Below are 24,338 nucleotides of genomic sequence, written 5' to 3'. Positions count from 1 at the left end.
TCTCACCTTGTTCTGTACAAGGAATTCCTGAACCGCAGCATTCAGGGCCTGTGAACACTGCGGGTATTCTGCGCCCCGTCTCGCTCCTCCATTTTGTCCTGTGTGAATGCTGTGCCAGGATTTAAAGCACCCCCTTCCCCGGATAAGCTGTGCAGCGGATGCAGTCTAGATAGAGTTTCTGATGCTATCAGTAGAGTTCAGAGCAGAGACACTGACCTCTTTGTTCCTGGGGAAAACAACACCTCTCGTCACAGGCCAAGAGGAGGAGGGGGGCATTGAGTCTGTATACTGTAGTCCTGGTACACACTGTATACTCCAGTGTTGTATACGGAATTACTGGTACACATTATATCCATCTGTGCTCTATGCTGAATTACTGGTCCACTCATTATACGCCTGTGCTGTATACGGAATTACTGATACACATTATATCCTCCTCTGCTGTATACTAAATTACTGGTACACATTATATCCTCCTGTGCTGTATACTGAATTACTGGTACACACTATATACTCCTGTGCTGTATACTGTAGTCCTGGTACATATTATATACTCCTGTGTTGTATACTGAATTACTGGTACACATTCTTCACTATTGCCCTGTATACTGTACACCTTATTACTAGTGTGCCCTGTATTCTGTATACTTTATTACTATTAGTACTAGTGTGCTTTATACTGAACTCCTGCTATACGTTTAGCACCACTGTACCCCAGTATACAGTATGTACTACTGTTCTGTATACTGTACTCCCAATATACTCCTCTGTCTAAATCCATTTTAAAGTGTACCAGGAGTATAGTACTGTATTCATGTAATTCATATGTGTTGATACTGACTATAATCACTCAAGCATAATGTGGAACTGAAATATGCTAAAGAAAAAAAAAACTTTCACTTACCTGGGGCTTCTGCCAGCCTCCCTGTGCTCACGCCGTCTCTGAACGATCCTCCAGTTCCCTGCAGCAGCTCCGTTTCTTTACCGCTGACTTACGAGTCGATGGCCACTGCACCTGCAAGGCCCTGGCCGCGCCCATCCTCATTTGCGCTCCCGTCACTGGTAGCGTCCTGGGCAGGGGCAGTATGAGAAAACACGACAAACATTTTGCTTTGCCCACTTTCGTAATTGTTTACGTTATTCAACAATAATTATGGTGAGAAAATAGGTGTGCTGTCTGATTTAAAAAGGAATGGTCATCCTTTGATTTGTGTGGTTGGTACACAAATAGGCATTTTGTTTGAGCACACTTGGGTGATCTTTAAAGAGGAATGGTAATTTGTTTGTTTAAAAAAAAAAATTTTTAAAGGCAATTTTATTCGTTAAGTTATATTGCTTACCATTCCTCTTAATATTCAATTATAAATGATTTAGTCAGTGTTTGCCCATTGTAAAATCTTTCCTCTCCCTTATTTACATTCTGAAATTCATCACTGGTGGCAACCTCTTTAGTACTGGCAGGTGATCTCTGCGGAATGTTCATGTACTGCAAATTCTAAAGCAGGTACAAAAACATTGCTGGTCTTCCAGACAGGGCTGTGGAGTCGTGGCAATTTTGGGGTACCTGGAGTCGGAGTCGGGAGAAAAAGCACTGACTCCAACTCCTAATGAATTCAAACTGTAATTAAAATAGAAAATATTATAAAGTTTTCTATTTCTCAGATAAGTCATCATAAATAATTTATATATACAGTAATAGCTGTGCTTAGTCTAGAAAAATGAAATAAACCAATCAAAAAATAGTTACTTGTACTGCTTCAATAAAGCAGTCCCCGTATTTTTAAAGTCAGATATACACTTGTGACTGTACAGTATATATGTGTTGTGTACACAAGAATCTCTTATATATACTAAATAACATCTATGCTGCAAGAATAAAGCCTGATGTGTAGCTGTGTCACTAATAGATGGTCAATGAGATGGAAATCCTTCTGCGTTGATGCTGGTTTATGCTCATGAAATCAAATACATTTGATATGTTGTTAAAATTTGGTTTGGTGACTACGAATTAAAGGGTACCTGAGACACCTGAAAATAAGTTTTATACATACCTGGGGCTTCCTCCAGCCCTCTTCAGGCCAATTAGTCCCTCTCTGTCGTCCTCCGCCACCTGGATCTTCTGCTATGAGTCCCGGTAATTCAGCCAGTAAGTGCAGTCCGGCCGCGTGCCGTTCCCTCAGCCAGGAACATTCTGCACCTGCGCAATGTTGTAGTATGCTCCCGGCGGTGGACTGGCTCAAGTACCTGGACCCATAGCAGAAAATACAGGTGGCGGAGGAGGATAGCGAGGGACTGGTTAGCCTGAAGTGCGCTGGAGGTAGCCCCAGGTATGTATAAAACTTTAATTTCATCTGTCTCAGGTTTACTTTGTTACACAGTAGTACTATACTCTACATATGCACTCCCCACAGAGCTGCAGGGAATCCACTGAGAATGTTGTGCACATTGAACACAGAGGTGTTATCTATCACCCATAAACCTGGTTCAGATTGTGCATGAAGAGTGTGTAATAGAGGAAGAATAGACTCATTCCCCTGCAGAGTTACCTGCACATCACTCTTACATGTACCCACAGTTACATTGCCTAGGGCCTGATAGATGTTCTAAGTACTCTTACCAAGGACTAGTTTTAGTGTAAGACTAAAAGTATTAGAGGCAAAAAATCAGCCGGCTAGCCAGGTAACTGATATGGTTTAGAAAAGTAATAAATATGGCAGCCTCCATATCCCTCTCACTTCAGTTGTATTTTAAAATACCTAAGCGTTGGCAGTTAAGAGATGCATTTCATGTTACATACTTTCAATCAACAAAATTGTAATATGCAAATTAGAGGAGTTGGTGGAATCCTAACCTGAGGAGTCGGAGGATTTTTGTACTGACTCCACAGCCCTGCTTCCAGAATGCATTCCGCATAGCTAAACAGCCTAGGATAAGCCTCAGTAGGATGGCAGGGCTACATACCAATATACAGCAATATATAGATATAGGAAGGGTTTCTGATGCTGAAACCAAGAAAAATACCATAAAAGTGGGCATCCTGATTAACTGCATTCTACTGTATGTTGTTATGGGTCCTCATTAAACTCTGCCCCTATTTCACCCTCAGTGATGATTCGGTTTCCTTTGATATAAAGCCTGGATGGCAGTGAAAGTGCAGAATATTTTGTTTTTTTCCTCTCCCGCTAATTGCGGATGACATCACGGTGGTTGCTGTAGCTTGCATTGAGGCACACCGGGATAAGGTGAAGAAGCCAGGCTGCCTCTGCCTGACAATGAGGACTGTTTCTGCATCATCAGCAAAGCCCGGCTTTTTTATCGCTCCGGGAACACGCGGCCTATCGCAGCGATAAGCCGGAGCTGACTAGCGCCAACACTCTCGGTTCGAGGGTCTTAGAAATATTGGAAGGAATAATTAGATTTCATATCGTTACTGACGCAGCCATCTGAGGATCAGCCAGATTAATTTCTCTTTCTCTGTGCTCATTAATATTCATTAGAGACATGGGAAGGCTGAGTCTGCCCCGAGTATTTTCTGCAGAAAAGCACGAGCCTAATGTGCCTCTGCAGCCTTGCTGCTTATTAAGACTTCTGTTAAGGGAGCTTGTAGTGGGAGGAATGTGGAAGCTGCCATCTTTATTTCCATTTAAAAACCTGCCGAGGAACAAACTGTCAGGGCAGTCACAACACCAGGTCTTCATACCTTTTAATATTAGAGGCAGCAGATCAGCACATTAGCCAGGCATGAGCTTTTAAATAAAAACAAAAAAAGACTAAAACCTTCATATTCCTTTCACTTAAAGGAAACCCGAGGTGAGAGGGATATGGAGGCTGCCATATTTCTTTCCTTGTAAACACAATACCATTTGCCTGTTAACCTCCCTGGCGGTCTATTAAAACCGCCAGGGGGCAGCGCAGCAATTTTTTTTTTAATCATGTAGCTAGCCTAGCGCTAGCTACATGATAGCCGCTGTGCAGCAGCATCCCCCCTCCGAGCGCAAACAGGAAATCCCGTTCACCTGAGTTCCGCTGGCTCGATACTGGTGCGTCCCCGCTCGTGTATGACCAGCATAATGCTGGGCATACATGGATAGATTCTCCCTTATCAATCGAGCCGCTGATGGCTCGATTGATAATATCCGACAGGTCCGATAACCCACCGGATAGATTCCCTGCTCGATCCCAGCGGGCGGACAATAGCGGGGAATCGAGCAGCTGATAAGGAGCGCCGGCGGGGATCGATCCGAGCGGACGAGCGGGGACGCGCCGACATCGAACCGCTGGCTCGATACTGCCGCATTATCGCGCTGTGTATGCCCAGCATAAGATTTACCATCATGTTGGAAATTATCTATCTGCCTAGCAATTGAGCATTGTTCTACTCAGCAGGAGATAACCAGAAGACAATGCACCAGAGATCATGACCAGTCTCTACCAGTACTTAACAGAAAATAATCTAATTGCAGAAAATCTAATGCTGGGGATACACGGTACGTTGTTTGTTTTATCAATTCGAGCCGCTGATGGTTAGATTGATAATTTCCGAAGTGTCTGATACCCCGCCGGATCGATTCTGCGCTCAATACCGGCGGGCAGGACAATAGAAGAAACGAGCGCAAGATAAGAAGCAGCCCGCGGGGACGAGCGGGAATCGATCCAGGTGCCCGCGGGGACGCACCGGAATATATCGAGCGACTCGATATATGGTACAAAATGTACCGTGTATCCCCAGCATTATTACAGTAAAATCTTATGCTGGGAATACATGGTACGTTTCTGAGCCATTTAGATCATTTCTGACATGTCTGATCTCCCGCCAGATCGATTCCGCGCTCGATTTCGCATAGGGACCAATGGGAAAACATAAGGAAAATGAATGGAAGAGAATCGGGCGCGGAAAACGTACCGTGTATTCCCAGCATTAAGGTACATACACACGTCAGACTTTCAAAGTAATGCCTATTACACACCATACAATTTTCTGTGAAAAGGCTCGTACACACGTCGGATTTTCGCAAACGACCCGTCGTTTGGAGGTTTGAATGTCCGGTCATTTGGATGTCAAATCGGGCGTGTGTACAGTCCGTCGTTCAGCTGATAAGACTGGACTTGAGCAATCCGCTTGGCAGATCGTTCAAATTCAGTCTTATCAGCTGAACGACAGACCGTACACACGCCCGATTTGAAAGCCAAACGACCGGTCGTTCAAACATCCAAACGACCAGTCGTTTGCAAAAATCGGACGTGTGTACAAGCCTTTTCACAGAAAATTGTATGGTGTGTACGAGGCATTACTTTGAAAGTCTAGTGTTGTGTCACAAACCGCTATACTGAATGAAACTGAGGGCCATTTATCCAAGGAACACAAACACAATACTTCAAAAGACTCTAGATGGAAGAGTGCCATCTGCTGGCCAATTAAAGGAATCACACACCAGACATTCACCAGTTTTTTTTTTCATTAGTCAACAACAACAACAACAACAAATAACATTTGTAAAGCGCTTTTCTTCCGTGGGACTCAAAGCGCATAAGCATGGCTCCGACCATCGTGGTACAGAGGAAGAATTTTATAAATCTGGAAATGCCAGGCTAAACAGGTGGCTTTTCAGTCTGGATTTGAATAGCTCCAGGGATGGTGCTGTCTTTACTGGGTGTGGTAGGGAGTTCCAAAGAGTAGGGGCAGCATGACAGAAGGCTCTGTCTCCAGATTTTTTGAGGTGCACTCTGGGAGTGACCAAGTTTATAGAACTTGCTGATCTGAGGTTTATACATAGTCATATGTATAAATATTATTAAAGTGTTATTCAGCAGAGAAATCCGAAAACTTTACCCAGGTCTATTAAAACCCCACAAAAATTGAGACAGTGCTGTGGTTTGTCTCCAGTGACACATTGAACATACTGTTACTATTTACAGAAAACAACAGACATTTGCAGGGTGCTGTAGTCAGGTAGACACTGCCAATGCAAATGTAATTTTATCTATCAGTATAATAGAAACAAATATGTCAAGCGATTTAAATGAAAAGGAGTTTGCAGTGCACCTGTCTCTATTTAGATAAATATATTCAGGTAAGGTGACATCACTTTATTTGTGTATATTGATCATCCCAAGACTCAGGACTCCTCTGTGGGATTACAGGAATTCAAATATAACTTCTCTCTATAGGTAGCCATACATCTAGCGATTCTGATTCAATCGACAAAGCGATCGACTTTATTGGGAAATTTATTTCAGTATAGTTGATTGAAAGTCGATCAGCTAGTGACCCACACACACTATGCGATTCACCTTCACGAATCAATCTGACCGATGTTGTGCCTCCATGCTCGGTATGCAAAAACCAATTCCGCATCAATCGAATGATACGTAACCAGTAGCCGATTCCTGTGCGATTTACCAATATCTTGCATTCTGCTCAATCGACTAAGCTGGACGATTCGACATATCAGCCATTTTCATCAGTTGGGCATACTAGAACACTCTATTCCCTCACGATTAGATAAAAAATTTGAATCGAATGTTCGATCGTGTAGCAAAATCCCTAGATATATGGCCACTTTTATCCACTATTAATTGTCTTCTTTACTTATAGTAACTGTACATTCTAAAATAGTTAATAACATCCACTAATAAATAAAAAAAAATTCATTGTATTGTAATGAATCTCTTTGATGGTACTGAACCTTGAAGTGTACATATCCTGATTGTGTTACTTTGTGTGTCTACAGGACATTTTGTCGTTGGATGTGGATGAGGATTGTTGGCTGAAAAACTTAACTCTTGTGTCCTGTGAACTGGAAGCCAACTCCGTTCTCTATCGAAACTGTGAGTCATTTTGAGTTTCACACTGCACCAGTAGTATTGCAAAATAATTCTGCTTATCAACACACTGTCCATACACTTCTATGTCGCCTGTTCACAGTACTACGTTGTAACTGATTGTGTTATTGTAACTCGCTGCATGCAGGCTTGGAATTATAGCCTATGTCCAGTCTCCACTGCAGTTCACACACATACTATGTTATGCAACGCGCACAGTGTGAGTCCAGCCTACGACCAGAGAAAATGTCACAAAAAAAGTCTGTTCAGGCTAGCTCTTCCTATTGTATGCAACTGACACTTCTCTTTATCATTTCCTGTAGGTAAGTCTGTTGCGACAACTTGATTTGTTTCTTATCCCTTTAAAAGAAACCTGATGTGAGAGGCATGTGGTGGGGACCATTCTTATTTCCTTTTAAACATCACTAGTTGCCTGGCAGTCCTCCTGGTCACTCTGGCATCAGTAGTGTCTGAATCACACACACCTAAAACAAGCATGCAGCTATTGCAATCACACTTCAGTTAGAGCACCTCATCTGCATGCTTCTTCAGGGGCTATGTCTAAATGTAATAGATGCAGAGGGTCAGTAGGACCCATGCGCCACCATAGGCCGCAATGTAAATTACAGCTATAGCTCAGACAGTAATTTTGGCGCTGTCATAAAGAGCCCAAATTATTATGAAAAAACGGTGTAATTTAGCCACCAGCAATAGCTGGCAGCCGAATTACATCTTACCCCTGAGTCCATGGCAGCCTGGAGGGGGAATAGTCATTAACGCTGCTGGGACTTTTGCTGGAGCAGGGTGAGCAGGTTATTGGCTCTACCCTGCACCCAAATCTCCCAGTGCCTGAATTACATGGATGGCAGCAAGACAGCCAGGCAATATGCATTGTTTAAAAGGAATTCAATCTGTCAGCCATTTTGCTCTCACTTCAGGTGTGCATAAAAGTTCATATCCTCCACTGAATCAGAATGTTAGTTAACCCAAAATTGGTGCAGACTAGCTTGTGTGGCACTGACTGGGGAACGTTACCTAGCCTAGATGTGTATGAGGCTCTGGATAGATGCAGTTTGAGGTCAATTACACTTATCACCATTGCAGTCATCCAAAGAAATACTAATTTATAGTTTGGTTACTGACCATTGCAGACAAGTGAAAATTGCACCTTCTATGCAAAGTCCTGTTTGACTGGAAACAAAAGTGTACAAGGCTGATTAGAATCTGGAAATGCCACTCAATTAACACGTAATTGTGTACATTCATTAGCTGCTGGTTCACAGTTGTTCACTCGCCGTACTTCCTGCATATTTTTGTTTCCTGTAAAATGAAAATTTGCACAGAAAGGGATTTTTTGTTCATCTGTACAGGCCACATGTTCACAGCTGTAGTTCCGTTCTCTCTTACTAGGCACCATACCATGTATGTTATTTGAAAATTGCTATCGCAGTGCATTACTTTAAACCACACCTGAACGAAGAGGGATATGGAAGCTGACATTTATCTCCTTTTAAACAATACACATTGCCTGGCTGTCCTGCTTATCCTCTGCCGCTAATACTTTTAGCCATAGCCCCTGAACAAGCATGCAAATCAGGTGCTCTGACTAAAGTGTGACTGGATTAGCCACATACATGTTTCAGGTGTGCGATTCAGACACTAGTGGTTCATGAGGACTGCCAGGCAACTGGTATTGTTTAAAAGGAAATAAATATGGCAGCCTCTATATGTCTCAGTTTAGGTATACTTTAAAAGTATTATTTGTGTACTATGGAGCATTAAAAGTACTCCACCTAGTGGCTTGATTGTATTGGTGGAGGTATGTGCAGGTTTCAGATTCGGCAAAGGCCCATTTTAAAAATACTATTATGCAATGTGTCTGGCTACCCCAATTCCTCTGCAAGATGTGTATGGCAGTGTTTCTCAAACCTATCCTCGTGACTCCCCAACAGTGCAAGCAACCTCACCTGTTACAGGTGGGGTAATTAGTGTTTCTCCTAGGTAGATTCCACGTAGCTTCGATACTAGTTACCCCACCTATGCATAGGGAAGGGCTGCCTGCAAAACATGCACCGTTGGGGAGTCACACGGACAGGTTTGAAAACTATTGTCTGGTGGAGGCAATATGGTGGCTGAAAGTATAGGGTAGAGAAACACAGATAGACATGGCCCTATAACCCAGGCTTTTGATAGAAGAAAATACAGAAATGACCTTCAGGAAGGGTAAGCCTGCATCTTATACCTGCCAGCACCTCTGCCCATGCCACACCATATATGATGGCTAGATTTCATTTTTTATAAAGCATGCAGTGACCGTTCTCTATGGATGGCTGGAGTTCTTCCGTATTAACCATACAATGGTTTCTCTCATTCTAGGCGACCAGATCTGGTGTAAGACATCTCAGGACATACAGCAAGGTGAGATCGTCAGAGCATTCCTCATGGCTGAACCTCAAGCTATCTCCAACTTTACAGTGAAAGAAGAGCCTGAGGAATCTTCACAGGAGGTCCCCACACAACCAGAATTCCACCTCCTTCCACAGCAAGCTGGCATGGCGGCCATATTGGCCACAGCAGTCATTAACAGTAAGTGGCCCATTAACCAAAATAATCACACATGCTATGAATGAGATGGGTACTGTGGAAAATTCAGTTTAAGGGCTGTTTCACACCGTGAAAGGGCCCTTCTCAACTTTACAGCTAAATTGGTAATCGCTACTGATTTTTAATTCGCTAGAGTTGCTACTTTATCATAGAAATAATGAGAAATATTTTCCACTATAGTGATTCGATTCGCAAATCGCAAAAGCTTTCTGGAGTGATTTTAAAGGGACACTGTAGGGGGGGTCGGGGAAAATGAGTTGAAGTTACCCGGGGCTTCTAATGGTCCCCCACAGACATCCTGTGCCCGCACAGCCACTCCCCAATGCTCTGGCCCCGCCTCTGGTTCACTTATGGAATTTCAGAGTTTAAAGTCTGAAAACCACTGCGCCTGCGCTGCCGTGTCCTCACTCCCGCTGATGGCACCAGGAGCATACTGCGCAGGCCCAGTATGGTCTGTGCCTGCGCCGTGCGCTCCTGGTGACATCAGGGGACGCGAGGACACGGCAACGCAGGTGCAGTGGTTTTTAGACTTTAAAGTCTGAAATTCCAGAAGTGAACCGGAGGCGGGGCCGGAGCATCGGTCAGTGGCTGCATGGGCACAGGATGCCTGCGGGGGACCATTAGAAGCCACGAGTAACGTCAACTAATTTTCCCCCGACCCCCCCCCCCCCCCACTACAGTATTCCTTTAAGAGTGATAATGGAATGCAAAAGAAAAATCGCAATCGCACAATAAAATTAGTGAAAAATTGCAATCGCTGGCACTTGCGATTGCAAGTGGAAAAGAGCCCTAATTGCCAATCATCAGCAATCGCTAGTGCAGTGTCCCCCTCTGGGGCTATTCATACCGCAGCCTGCAGCCACTTTGGGAGCAATCAGGGAAATATTAGAATTACAATTTTTCTGCAATTTGTCGGTGTGAAATGGCTATTGATGCCTTGGCTATGATTACGGAGTTATAAGTTGTAGAAAAGCAAACTTGAGTAACAGATAAAACCTTGTTTTGTTGTTTCATTTCTCAAAGAAGGAAATAAAATTGAGGCCACCTTCCAATTTAATCAGTTGGAAAAACTATAAGAGCATTTAATAATAATAAAAAAAATTAGGACCTTAGGTGGTTGATGTTGATTGAATTATCAGATGAAAATACATTGGGAAGGCTGTTATTTTTATAGCAGAGGGGTGGGGTATCAGTATCACCCAGTACTAATTGCTGTAATACTAATGCAGTGACAGTGGTTTCATTTTTGAACAGAATTATACTGAATTCTGATGAAGTGATAAAACAGTTGATACTTGTTTTATGTTGTGTATAGTGAAAAGTACTGTTGAAGTTTTAGCAGGGAAGACCTGGTATTGTTTCCTTTTAAACAATACCAGTTGCCTGGCTATCCTGATCTTTTTGGCTGCAGTAGTGGCTGAATCACACACCTGAAGCAAGCATGCAGTTAATCCAGTCTGACTTCTGTAAATATGGTTACAACTTATTTTTTTTTTACTTGAGTAAGAAGTATGTGAGAATAACTTGCGCTGGTAAGATTTACTCATTTCATGTAACATTAAAGTGAACCTCCGGACTAAAAATCTACTCAGCAAAATTGAAAAGGCTTGGTGTTTAACAGTTTCACAGCATCAGAACTTTGTTTTTCTTACCAAAGCATCATTTTTAGCTGCATTTTTAGCTAAGCTCCACCCATCAAAGAAAACTGCCCGGGTTTTTTTCCCCTGATGCTGTGCAAAGCATGATTGGATTTCCTATGTTGTTGTTCACGTTGCCTAGCAACTGGGAGGGGTGATAAGCACAGAGGACAGTTGGAACTGTGTCTCATGCTCCCTGTCACCTCCTTTGAACCAAAAAGATGGCTGCCCCCATGAAATCAAACATTTGCCTGTTCTTTTAAAACAGGGTGGGTAAGAGATTATATTACCTATCTATTTTAATTAACATAACTAATGTAACTTAATGACAGTATGTTTGTTTAGGCTGAAGTTCCTCTCTAAGGACAGGTTCACGCTGTATCATATGAAAAACGGATCCATTTCCTTTTAAATGGATCAGTTTGTTATATTAGGCATCAGTTTTTCACCTGGTTTTCTGTTCCTTTTTCGTGTCGCCTTCCGCTCAGTACCTGTCATCCTGTTTTTTCACCGCCATCATCCGTTCAGATCCATGTATGCTAGAAACACTGGTATGCTGATCCCAGAGCCCCATCAGAAGCATCAGGCTGCCTTTGGTTTGCAAAAGACCAATGGGAATCCTCCCTGAGCACCAGGGAGGATTTTTATTGGTCCCCTACCTGGTGAGAATGGATTTCCCCATTGGTCTATAGCAAAGCAGTTGTAGCCTTATGCTTCTGCTGGGGCTTTTGGATCAGTATACTGGCATTTCTAGCGTTGAGAGACCCAAATGTACAGAGGCAGTGGAGAACCTGAATGGAGGCGGTGAGCAGCCTAGTGACAACAGACACTACCCGTTCTCATAGACTTCCATTGCCTTCTGCTTTCTCCAACTGATCCAGAAAAATTGCAGGACTCAAAGTTGCGTTCCGCTTGTAGGGACAGATTGATGTGAATGGATCATATTGCTTTGCATAGGATCCGTTCGGATTTGTTCCACTAAATGTAATGTTATTGCCAGTGTGAACGTGGCCTTAGTGAGAGGAACCTATCTCAGCAGGGCTGTAGGCAGCATAGCGGGAGTTCTAATCTTTCTCCATACTTTATGTATTCAAAACAACAATTTGCTCAGTAATGTAAAAACAATGCTTTAAGAATACCAAATACTGTAACTTGACTTGTCAGATCTCTGAGAAGCTCCCCTTCATTGTTTCAGAGGACATATTTCCCTGCAAGGACTGTGGCATCTGGTATCGCAGTGAGCGGAACCTCCAGGCACACCTCATGTATTACTGCGCCAGCCGACAGAGCTCCACCTCTCCCACCCTGGAGGAGAAACCAAAAGATTCCTACCCCAATGAAAGAATCTGCCCCTTTCCTCAATGTAAGAAGAGCTGTCCGAGCGCCAGTTCTCTGGAGATTCACATGAGGAGCCACAGTGGTGAGTTCCCATCACTATGTGTCTGTGTCTATCATTCTCTTGTTGTTCTGACACTGCCCACCCGATGGGAGTGCCAAGAAGAAATTGATGCAAATATTGGGAGAACATACAAGCTCAACTGCAGATATTCAGACTGGGATTTAAACCTAAAGCTGGCCATACACTTAATGATTTCCAGAGTCACAGGGCCAGATTTATCAAGAGTGTCTGAGACAAAATATTGGTAGGCTTTTAGAAATCCATGCAGAATTGTCTGAGCCATCTTAAGAAATCATTAGATAGTGCAGATTCTTTCTAAAACTGTTGTAAAATAGGAGGAGCTAGGAAGGTCTCTCAGACATCTCAGACAGTGCAGTTTATGAGGGGAATTGCTGTTGCTGAGGTAACCAACACACCTGCTGTATTGATAGCAGCAGGCTCTGAGGAGGAATTCAGCAAGGGGAGGAGCACATCACAATTCATGTCTAGCCTGCACTCTGCAATCATGTCTAGCCTGCAGTTCTACATCTGTAGAACTGCTATCAAGCACTTCTTAATCTGTGCCAGTTTAGGGATGGATTTGCACTTCTCTTAAAGAGACACTGAAGCGGAAAAAAAATGATGATATTATGATTTGTATGTGTAGTACAGCTAAGAAATAAAACATTAAGATCAGATACATCAGTCTAATTGTTTCCAGTACAGGAAGAGTTGAGAAACTCCAGTTGTTATCTCTATGCAAAAAAGCTATTAAGCTCTCCGACTAACTTAGTCGTGGAGAGGGCTGTTATCTGACTTTTATTATCTCAACTGTAATTGAACTGTTTACTTTTCCTCTGGCAGAGGAGAGTTCATTACTTCAGACTGCTCTGAAAGACTCATTTTGAATGCTGAGTGTTGTGTAATCTGCACATATTATAGAATGATGCAATGTTAGAAAAAACACTATATACCCGAAAATAAAAATATGAGAATATTTTCTTTGCTGCTAATCTTCTAGTAATTATTCATAGTACACAACCAATTCATTATATCATTTTTTTTCGCTTCAGTGTCTCTTTAACTGTAGTGCAGCTCTAGAAATTCATGCTAAATTGCTGCTATTACCTAGGATTTAAGAAGGTTCTTATTATCATGCAGAACTGTTCTTCCTGCTGGTTAGAACAGATTAAGAAGAAAAAACTGTTGGTAATGCGTTGATAAATCTCCCCCACAGTAACCAAGCAGCTTTGGTGACCCAAAACCACAAGGGAGTATAGGGGACTAAAAGAGACCAACCCCCTCCCCCCTTCCCTACTAAACAATGCTGAGGTTGGTTTGCCTTCTTAAAACAAAAGGTATTTATAATAATTCAGCTTTAAGTAAACATCTTTGGTTACCCACAATGTATCGCTACTGAGTATGCAAATTATCTCTTTATGCCCCTGAAAGCCAGGCTAGCATCCAGAACCGCTGGTGTCTAGCAAGCCTATAGCTTTACATTTTACACAGTCATATCAACCTCACATGATTTCCAGAGTTGCACTGTTCCATGCAAAGCTATAGGTAGTTGATATGCCAATGGTCTTTCCCGCCCTTAATTGTTTTAAATTTGCCATCCTGTCCAGTCGATATTTTTGATCCATTTTTTTTATCAACATGGATTAAAAAATCAGACATTTTGGGGACTCTATTCACAGCAGATGAGTCAAATCTGCAAGGAATTGAATGAGAAAATTAATAAGTGTATGGGCTCCTGTGTTGCTGCAAGAGTACACTACAAGTCACTTAACTTCTAGGAATTATGCATTAAAATAAAAGGTAGAAATCCCCTTAAACTATGCCTGAAGTGACATGTGACATTAATGAGATAAACATAGGTATATCAGACTACTAGCCCTACTAAGAAATTATCTGAAGTCCCTTTCTCTTTTCCATTACAGCAATAGTTAAAAAGCTGCTTTTATCTATGCAAAAGAGGTTGCTTAACAGCTTGTCAAATTCAATCATTTTCCTGAAAAGTAAATTAAGATAATAGGCTTATAATCTGTCAGGGAGCACATGAAGTTTTACTGCAGAAAAGTTCAAAAGGTTTTTACTTCTGCTTCTTTTTCAGGCAGAGTGTGGATTCTAAACTGCTACTGTGATGATTTGATGCAAACTAATCTAATAATGCTAGAAAATAAGTAGTGTAGAAAAGAGTCCCATATTTTTATTTATCTATACTACACATAAAATTCATAATCTGTTTATTTTCACTTTAAGCAACATATTCTACATTTGGCAGGGCTTTTGTTAGTAATATACTATTAATTGTATAGTAACTATACCTTTAGTTATAGTGGATTATTACTTGAATGTATCGTTTAGGGGAAGGGGGACCCATTACGTTAGTAGCAGAGCAGTGAGGGGAAAAGTGGAAGCAGGAGCAGTACTCCTGAAAAGTAATTAGAAGCCCAAACTACTGTACTTTTTATTTGGCTAAGAAGACACTCCTGGTAACAGGATGGTGCTGAAAAGTTTAAAAAAAAAAAAAAAAACGTCATCCTTTCTCTGTGTGGAAGCTAAATTAATTTTAAGAGATGGCCACTACAGTATGTGCACTTTAAATTTAGAATTTAACCAGGAGACTTCTCTTTACCATTAAAGAAAACCCGAGGTGTGTTTAAAGAATGTTATCCGCATACAGAGGCTGGATCTGCCTATACAGCCCAGCCTCTGTTGCTATCCCAAACCCCCCTAAGGTCCCCCTGCACTCTGCAATCCCCCATAAATCACAGCGGTGCTGTTAGGCTGTGTTTACATCTGTAGTGTCAGTCTCAGCTGCTCCCCCGCCTCCTGCATAGCTCCGGTCCCTGCCCCATCCCTTCCCACCAATCAGCAAGGAGGGAAGGGATGCAGGTGGGGACTGGAGTTCTGCAGGAGGCGGGGAGAGCAGCAGACTGACACTATAGAGATAAACACAGCCAGCTCTGACAAGCTGTTTGTCAGCAGCGTGGCTGTGATTTATGAGGGATTGCAGAGTGCAGGGGGACCTTAGGGGGGTTTGGGATAGCAACAGAGGCTGGGCTGTATAGGCAGATCCAGCCTCTGTATGCAGATAACATTCTTCAAACCCACCTCGGGTTCTCTTTAATAATGCAAATACAATTACCAGTAACTACCTCACAATGTTTTCAGTTTACGTTTGTTTTAAAGGACAACTGTAACAAGAGGGATATGGAGGCTGTCACATTTATGTCCTTTTAATTAATACCAGTTGCCTGGCTGTCCAGCTGATCCTCTGTGTTTAATACTTTCAGCCATAGACCCTGAACAAGTATTTATATCGGGTTTCTGACATTATTGTCAGAGCTGGCAAAATTAACTGCATGCTTGTTTTATGGTATGATTCAGACACTACTGCAGCCAAATTGGCCAGCAAGGCTGCCAGGCAACTGGTATTGTTTAAAAGGAAATAAATATGGCAGCCTCCTTATCCCGCTCGTTACAGTTGTCCTTTAAAGTTTACCTGAAGTGGGAAAAAAGTGCCCCTACAGGGTACTCACATTGGGAGGCAGAAGCCTCTGGATCCTAAAGAGACTTCCCCAATCCTCCTCCACAAGCCTATTCCAGCACTGGGACCCCCGAAAGAGAACTTGTGAAGCTTGTTGACAGCTTACTCAGTAGCACAGACCCGCCAGGCTTACTTTGCAAAAAGGCAAGTCGTATCAGACCTTAGCTACTGCGCTAGACTGAGCCATCTGTGCAGTAGCACTGATACGACTGGGCTCAGCTATGTACGCCAGAGAGGCCTGGTGCTAGTGTGCAGCCCGAGAGGCCTGGTGCTAGTGTGCAGCCCGAGAGGCCTGGTGCTAGTGTGCAGCCCGAGAGGCCTGGTGCTAGTGTGCAGCCCGAGAGGCCTGGTGCTAGTGTGCAGCCCGAGAGGCCTGGTGCTAGTGTGCAGCCCGAGAGGCCTGGTGCTAGTGTGCAGCCCGAGAGGCCTGGTGCTAGTGTGCAGCCCGAGAGGCCTGGTGCTAGTGTGCAGCCCGAGAGGCCTGGTGCTAGTGTGCAGCCCGAGAGGCCTGGTGCTAGTGTGCAGCCCGAGAGGCCTGGTGCTAGTGTGCAGCCCGAGAGGCCTGGTGCTAGTGTGCAGCCCGAGAGGCCTGGTGCTAGTGTGCAGCCCGAGAGGCCTGGTGCTAGTGTGCAGCCCGAGAGGCCTGGTGCTAGTGTGCAGCCCGAGAGGCCTGGTGCTAGTGTGCAGCCCGAGAGGCCTGGTGCTAGTGTGCAGCCCGAGAGGCCTGGTGCTAGTGTGCAGCCCGAGAGGCCTGGTGCTAGTGTGCAGCCCGAGAGGCCTGGTGCTAGTGTGCAGCCCGAGAGGCCTGGTGCTAGTGTGCAGCCCGAGAGGCCTGGTGCTAGTGTGCAGCCCGAGAGGCCTGGTGCTAGTGTGCAGCCCGAGAGGCCTGGTGCTAGTGTGCAGCCCGAGAGGCCTGGTGCTAGTGTGCAGCCCGAGAGGCCTGGTGCTAGTGTGCAGCCCGAGAGGCCTGGTGCTAGTGTGCAGCCCGAGAGGCCTGGTGCTAGTGTGCAGCCCGAGAGGCCTGGTGCTAGTGTGCAGCCCGAGAGGCCTGGTGCTAGTGTGCAGCCCGAGAGGCCTGGTGCTAGTGTGCAGCCCGAGAGGCCTGGTGCTAGTGTGCAGCCCGAGAGGCCTGGTGCTAGTGTGCAGCCCGAGAGGCCTGGTGCTAGTGTGCAGCCCGAGAGGCCTGGTGCTAGTGTGCAGCCCGAGAGGCCTGGTGCTAGTGTGCAGCCCGAGAGGCCTGGTGCTAGTGTGCAGCCCGAGAGGCCTGGTGCTAGTGTGCAGCCAGAGAGGCCTGGTGCTAGTGTGCAGCCAGAGAGGCCTGGTGCTAGTGTGCAGCCAGAGAGGCTTGGTGCTAGTGTGCAGCCCGAGAGGCCTGGTGCTAGTGTGCAGCCAGAGAGGCTTGGTGCTAGTGTGACCGAGCCATCTGTGCAGTAGCACTGATACGACTGGGCTCAGCTATGTCTGCCAGAGAGGCCTGGTGCTAGTGTGCAGCCCGAGAGGCCTGGTGCTAGTGTGCAGCCCGAGAGGCCTGGTGCTAGTGTGCAGCCCGAGAGGCCTGGTGCTAGTGTGCAGCCCGAGAGGCCTGGTGCTAGTGTGCAGCCCGAGAGGCCTGGTGCTAGTGTGCAGCCCGAGAGGCCTGGTGCTAGTGTGCAGCCCGAGAGGCCTGGTGCTAGTGTGCAGCCCGAGAGGCCTGGTGCTAGTGTGCAGCCCGAGAGGCCTGGTGCTAGTGTGCAGCCCGAGAGGGAGGGTGCTAGTGTGCAGCCAGAGAGGGAGGGTGCTAGTGTGCAGCCAGAGAGGCCTGGTGCTAGTGTGCAGCCAGAGAGGCCTGGTGCTAGTGTGCAGCCAGAGAGGCCTGGTGCTAGTGTGCAGCCAGAGATGGAGGGTGCTAGTGTGCAGCCAGAGAGGGAGGGTGCTAGTGTGCAGCCAGAGAGGGAGGGTGCTAGTGTGCAGCCAGAGAGGCATGGTGCTAGTGTGCAGCCAGAGAGGCATGGTGCTAGTGTGCAGCCAGAGAGGCATGGTGCTAGTGTGCAGCCAGAGAGGCATGGTGCTAGTGTGCAGCCAGAGAGGCGCTAGTGTGCAGCCAGAGAGGCATGGTGCTAGTGTGCAGCCAGAGAGGCATGGTGCTAGTGTGCAGCCAGAGAGGCATGGTGCTAGTGTGCAGCCAGAGAGGCATGGTGCTAGTGTGCAGCCAGAGAGGGATGGTGCTAGTGTGCAGCCAGAGAGGCATGGTGCTAATGTGCAGCCAGAGAGGCGCTAGTGTGCAGCCAGAGAGGCATGGTGCTAGTGTGCAGCCAGAGAGGGATGGTGCTAGTGTGCAGGGAGGCCACTCTTCTGGGGGCCCAGTGCTGGATCAGCCTGGCTGAGGAGGACGGGGGAAGCCTCTTTAGGATCCAGCAGTTGGCCAATTTTATCCCCTTCTTCTAGTATGAGGGTGAACAGATTTTGAATACTATGAACAGATTGTGTAGGTAATCTCTCATACTACATGGAATTGGTAACATTTACCAATCAAAAATTGGATGTATTGACCATTCTTGCCACTTACAATTCACATCTTAGCTGAAGTGCTTTGTCTGGCTTTTGTTCTTCTTGAACCCTTTATTACGAGAGCAGATAAACCTTAAAGAGACTCAAGGGACGATTTAAAATAATAGATTTATACATACCTGGGTCTTCCTTCAGCCCTATCTGCATGGATTGCTCCCACGCCGCCGTACCTATCTCCGGTACCGGGTCTCGTAACTTCAGCCAGAAGTGGACAGTTTTGCGAATGCACAGTGACTCTCTCTGGCGCCTGCCTTATGCATGCGCCTGTGCAATACTGAGGGAGTGCACTGCGCTCGCATCGACTGGCCCTGACTGGCCAAAGTGACGGAACCCAGTACTGGTGATAGAGAGGGCTGAGGATGGCGGCATGCAAGCGATCCATGCGGATGGGGCTGGAGGAAGCCCCAGGTATGTATAAATATTTTATTTGTCCCTGAGTCATTTTAAGTATTGGCGTTCTGTGGGTTAAGTGAAAACTCGCCATGTAATCGTCCTTGGAAGCGTAATCTGATGATGCAAATATTTTGTACTTGAGATGTTTAATCTAGCGTCTCCTCTGCTTTTTACTGCGTTCCACTCGGCACGTTCAAAGTCTCCCCTTCACATGAATCACATCACAGGCCGTTATCTCAGCATCTTAATCAGTGTGTTCTGTGCTCCTCTCTATTAGCACAAGTGGCTACCATTGCTTTGTGATAGCGAGGCGCCCAGGGGGTGGCGCTGAGCAAAGCTTAGTAATCGAATATCTTATCTCTCGCAGGAGAACGACCGTTTGTATGCCTGATCTGCCTGTCCGCCTTTACCACTAAGGCCAACTGTGAACGCCACCTGAAAGTCCACACCGACACACTGAACGGTAATGTCCCCAAACTCCTCTCCCTGACACTCATGCCTTGGCTGTGTACTGGCTCATTACATAATAGGGGAGTGTTTTTTCCTTGTACATCTTTCATTTACATCTTAAAGAGGCACTATAGTGCATTCCTCTCTCATTAAATTGGATCTGAGATAAACTTTTACTCATTGCATAATTGTGTTCCTTTCATATAGATTATAGGGCATTCCTCAAGCCAAATACTTTTTTTTTTTTTTGTTTTAATACTCAAATTCCCTATAAACTAAACGAGCCTTTCCCACAGCTCCTTTTGTGCCTTGGCACTGTACCAAGGGCTTATGGGAGCTCAGTCTAGGCAGGAGGAGGAGGTGGTTACTAGCCATTGATTGCAGAGGAGAGGGGACTGAATTTACACACAGGCAAGCTTATAGCATCTCCAGCCCTCAGCCTGTGACAAACAGAACATGGCTGCTCTCATTTTATCACAGGAATAAATAATCATAAACTTTTGAAGCTGTTTGCAGCTAGATTCGCTGTGTAAACTATCTAAACTTTAGTTAAGATATATAGATAAGTTACTTGTTATAGTTAGTTTTTCATCTCGGATCCACTTTAAAGGTGCGTTGGTGCTAGCAGCAAAAGGTAGATTAAAAAAATGGTTTTATATACACACACACACACACACACACACACACACACACACACACTCTCCCGAGGCTCTTTTAGCCCGGGTTAGTTCTGGTGTGCACCTGGCTGTCATCTGCTCACTTCCTCGTCTGCTGTAAGCAGAGTTCTGCAGAGAAGTGTGACCCTGTATTCTCTCATCGACCCACCCGGCTACTTTTTCATGCCACCCGGCTCGAAAAAATTTCTGAGGAGAACACTGATGTATATCTATATCTCCCAAGCAGGAAAATAGTGGTCATTTAGTGAAAAATTGTAAATAAAGTGCAATAAATAAAGAGAACACTATAAAGAAAAATTCCTGTAATTATATGAAAAAAGTGCGTTTGTGCAAGCAGCAAGAGAAATAGAAAATAGAATGAGTTTGTGTGCATGCGTGTGCATACACTCATGAGTAGGTTGCAATAAGAGATAAATAAAGTGCGTACAGATTGAGATGCAGGAGTACCACAGGAGAAACCGCCTGATAGCCTACACAGTCACAACACATTGCTATGATTAAAGCTATCCTTAAAGAGACACTGAAGCGAGAATAATTCTCGCTTCAGAGCTCATAGTTAGCAGGGGCACATGTGCCCCTGCTAAAACGCCGCTATCCCGCGGCTAAACGGGGGTCCCTTCACCCCAACCCCCCCCCCCCCCCCCTCCTCCGCAAAATCAACGTCCAAATTGGTCGTATACTTTGCTGCTCCTAGAGGCAGGGCTAACGGCTGCAGCTCTGCCTCTAGTCGCGTCTATCAGCGGCGCATCGCCGCCTCTCCCCCGCCCCTCTCAGTGAAGGAAGACTGAGAGGGGCGGGGGGGAAGGCGGAGATACGCACTGACAGACGCGTGTGGGGCAGGGCTGCGTCGGTTAGCCCTGCCCCAACCAGGAAGAGATCCCCGGCTGCTCGGAGGGGATTTGTGAGGTGAGGGACCCCCGTTTAGCGGCGGTTTAGCAGGGGCACACATGCCCCTGCTAACTATGAGCTCTGAAGCGAGATTTATTCTCGCTTCAGACTCTCTTTAAGGCATTTAGAAAAAAAAGTTTTACTTACCTGGGGCTTCTACCAGCCACCCTGTGCCCCCGCCGGTCCTCACTGATCCTCCGTTCTCCCGCTGTAGCTTAGTTTTGGTTTTTTAGAGTTAGCGGGCCACTGCGCATGCACAGGATGCTATTGCGGACGGCAACGCGAGCAATAATATGCTCTGCCAGGGCTGTGCAGGTGCAGTGACCCGCCGACTATGAAACTAAGCTGCAGCGGGAAAACTGGGTTTGTTGAGGACCAGCGCGGGCACGGGACTGCTGCATGGGGCTGGTAGAAGCCCCAGGTAAGTGAAACACTGCATGTGCATGTGTAGGAAAATAAATAACAGTTCTGCTTTGGGCGGTTAATAACGCCTAAAGGAAGAGGAAAAACTGGATATGCTGTAGTAGACACAGAATACATATTCCAGGCTACAGAAGGTGACATGACATGCTGAGATAGACATGTGTATGTACAGTGCCAAGCACACAAATAACTGAATACTGAAAGCTGAATACTCGCCCCCCCAAATGAGGAAGATGGATCCAGCGACTCCCCCTGACTATGAGCTTTCCACGGTCCATCTTATGTCCGGAGGGTACACTCGACGTTACTCGCCGGGTACAAACAGGTCAAGTCAAGCAATCACAGTACTTTGCGCAGTCTCATTGGGGATCTTAAGATCCCACCTGCTGTGACGGTCGTTGCCACCGCCCGTCTCTAAACATCATTCGCGTAATCACACGCCTGTACCCATATCGCAGAAACAAACGCTCATTGTTGGGAAAATGGTGTAGTAGGTATGGGCCTTTAAATATCAGATATGCTATTGACAGTTTCTGTCTAGGTCGGAACCAGGTCAGGCTATGGCGTAAGCTTCATTGATATGAATTACAGCCATAAAACACTTTCCTGGCAGCAAAGCGCTTCTGAAAGCAGGAATAAGATAAAAAGAGGAAATAGTTTATAGATTTTAGCTCTGGCATACTTCAATGAATGTGTCATTGAGCAGAGACAATGAAACAGTCAAAACTTAAAAAGTAGATTTAAAGGGAACCAGAGACAAAGCACCCTCATGTATTTTACCATATAGATCAATGGGAACATGACAGTAAACACCCACCCTGCTCTCTGCTTCATTCTTCTCTGCTAAATCTGCTCATCAGCCCTGATAAGAATCCCCGACTGAGCATTCAGTCTAGCTTTTCCCAGAATGATTATAGCTGAGTCAGTCTTCTGTGATGTCTTTTCAAGCCCAAGCCTGCCCCCTTGTGGCTCTGCTTTGCTGCTTCAAGGATAAATAGCAGCAAAGCAGAGCCACAAGGGGGCAGGCTTGGGCTTGAAAAGACATCACAGAAGACTGACTCAGCTATAATCATTCCGGGGAAAAGCTAGACTGAATGCTCAGTCGGGGATTCTTATCAGGGTTGATATCAGGCAGATTTAGCAGAGAAAAATGAAAGAGAGCAGGGTAGGTGTTTACTGTCATGTTTACATTGATATATATGGTAAAATACATGAGGGTGCTTCGTCTCTGGTTCTCTTTAAATATAAAATAAAACCGTGGGATATCTAAAAAAAAAAAGTTATTTTCAGGAGGAGGAGGATAGCTACAATTGTTTATCTTGTCCTTTTATTTTTACCTTGGATGTCAGGGCAATTTGTGCCTTGTTAGTTTTGGAAATTAACGTCTGGCTGCATAATAAAATAGAAAGGCAAGTTTAAATAGCTTGGAGTTACGAAAAAACACTTATAAAGAACTGATGCATGAGAAATGGCAGATTTTTAGTTCCATTTTAAATTGATGGAAAGAGGTTATTGGAATCAGCTACTGGCTGTAGAGTCTTGTGTGCAAGTGAGATTAATGTCACATTTTCCTGAGCTCCTTTCTCTTTTTATCTTAGGTATGTGCCATGGATGTGGCTTCATCTCTGCCACCCGAGACATACTGTACAGTCACCTGGTGACCAATCACATGATCTGCCAGCCCGGGCCAAAGGTGGAAATGTACCCTGTCATCAAAGCTCTGCCCACGGTCAAGTCAGCAAACTCTGGTAGGTTTGATTGAAAGGTTTAAATTGCCGATACTTTATATATGTCTTAACAGAAGATACCATTGTGTTTATGTTCTGATTAGCCTTAAAAGGATCATCAGGCATAATATGCTGCCCCCTGATATACTTACCGGTGGCTTCCTCTAGCCCAGGGGTCTCAAAGTGGGCCATTTGCGGCCCTCGATACAATATTTTGTGACCCGTGCCGGCAAAAGCTTCCTTATAGTTCGCTTCTGTGCTCCCAAGTAATCCGCCGCCTCCCCGCCGCTAAACGAGAGCTGCAGAGACCCCAAATCGCCCGGGGGGGCAATCAGCCGGCATTTCGTGGCGTCCTGACGTCAATCGCGGCGCATCGCCGCCTCTGCCCGCTCCTCTCACTCTTCCTTCACAGAAAGGGACGGGGAGAGACGGCGATGCGCCGCGATTGATGTCAGGAGGGGCAGAGCTGAAGCTGAAAGCTCTGCCACTTCCAGGAAATGCCGGCGGATTGCCCCCGGGCGATTTGGGGGCTCTGCAGCCATCGTTTTGCGGCGGGGACGCGGCGGATTACTTTTAATGGGAGCACTGAAGCGAACTATAAGGTAAAATAGGCAAAATAGTTCGCTTCAGTGTGAATTTGATTTTGAAATAAAAATCAATGGGGGGGGGGTGTTGACTTTTTTTGTGAAATCCCTTATGCGGCCCAGCCTCATCCTGACTTTGCTTCCTGCGGCCCCCAGGTAAATTAAGTTTGAGACCCCTGCTCTAGCCCCTTGCAGCCAACGTCCTACGCCGCTGCTTCATTCGCAGCCTCCGAGCCGGGGTCCCCGCTGGTGCAGAGGCCGACTTAGAGGTCGACCTTACTGCGCGAGCGCCGCTGTCAATCAAGCCCACGTTGTCCATGCAGTAAACCACAGACAATATGAGCTTGTTTGACAGTGGTGCTCGTGCAGGCGCACTAGAGGAGGTCGGCCTCTGCACCAGCTGGGATCCCGGGCCGGCAGCTGCAAGTGGAGATGCGGCGTGGGACATGTCGAGTGCAAGGGGCTAGAGGAAGCCATCGGTAAGTATATCAGGGGGCAGCATTTTATGTCTGATGATTCCTTTAAAGTACCCATACAATACTTGATGTATGGGCAGATCGTTCATGACACAGAACTTTCTCTGATCGAATGTGATCAGACCCGTGTGTTGCCCACCCACACACTGCACACCGATTTTCAATAGATTTCAGCA

At 45.6% G+C, this 24,338-nt stretch overlaps 1 protein-coding gene and 1 long non-coding RNA gene across 10 annotated transcripts in view; one reads left to right on the top strand and one right to left on the bottom strand.

Moving 5' to 3' along the window:
• Window positions 1-24,338, top strand: part of ZFPM1 (zinc finger protein, FOG family member 1) — a 312,656-nt gene that overhangs the window by 276,339 nt on the left and 11,979 nt on the right. For 6 of the 7 annotated variants that reach the window (XM_068260644.1, XM_068260645.1, XM_068260648.1 and 3 more), the window contains 5 exons: window positions 6,732-6,828; window positions 9,199-9,408; window positions 12,259-12,483; window positions 19,305-19,400; window positions 22,974-23,123. In XM_068260644.1, coding sequence (XP_068116745.1) covers window positions 6,732-6,828; window positions 9,199-9,408; window positions 12,259-12,483; window positions 19,305-19,400; window positions 22,974-23,123 — 778 coding nt within the window. The remainder of the gene's footprint in view (window positions 1-6,731; window positions 6,829-9,198; window positions 9,409-12,258; window positions 12,484-19,304; window positions 19,401-22,973; window positions 23,124-24,338) is intronic. The other variant, XM_068260646.1, reaches the window with a different exon arrangement.
• Window positions 920-24,338, bottom strand: part of LOC137538445 (uncharacterized) — a 281,561-nt gene continuing 258,142 nt past the window's right edge. For all 3 annotated transcript variants that reach the window (XR_011024789.1, XR_011024787.1, XR_011024790.1), the window contains one exon: window positions 920-1,070. This is a non-coding gene — a long non-coding RNA (uncharacterized lncRNA). The remainder of the gene's footprint in view (window positions 1,071-24,338) is intronic.

The sequence above is a fragment of the Hyperolius riggenbachi genome, chromosome 11 (genome assembly GCF_040937935.1).
Source record: "Hyperolius riggenbachi isolate aHypRig1 chromosome 11, aHypRig1.pri, whole genome shotgun sequence".
Taxonomy (NCBI): domain Eukaryota; kingdom Metazoa; phylum Chordata; class Amphibia; order Anura; family Hyperoliidae; genus Hyperolius; species Hyperolius riggenbachi.
This window is presented reverse-complemented; position numbering and strand designations above follow the sequence as displayed.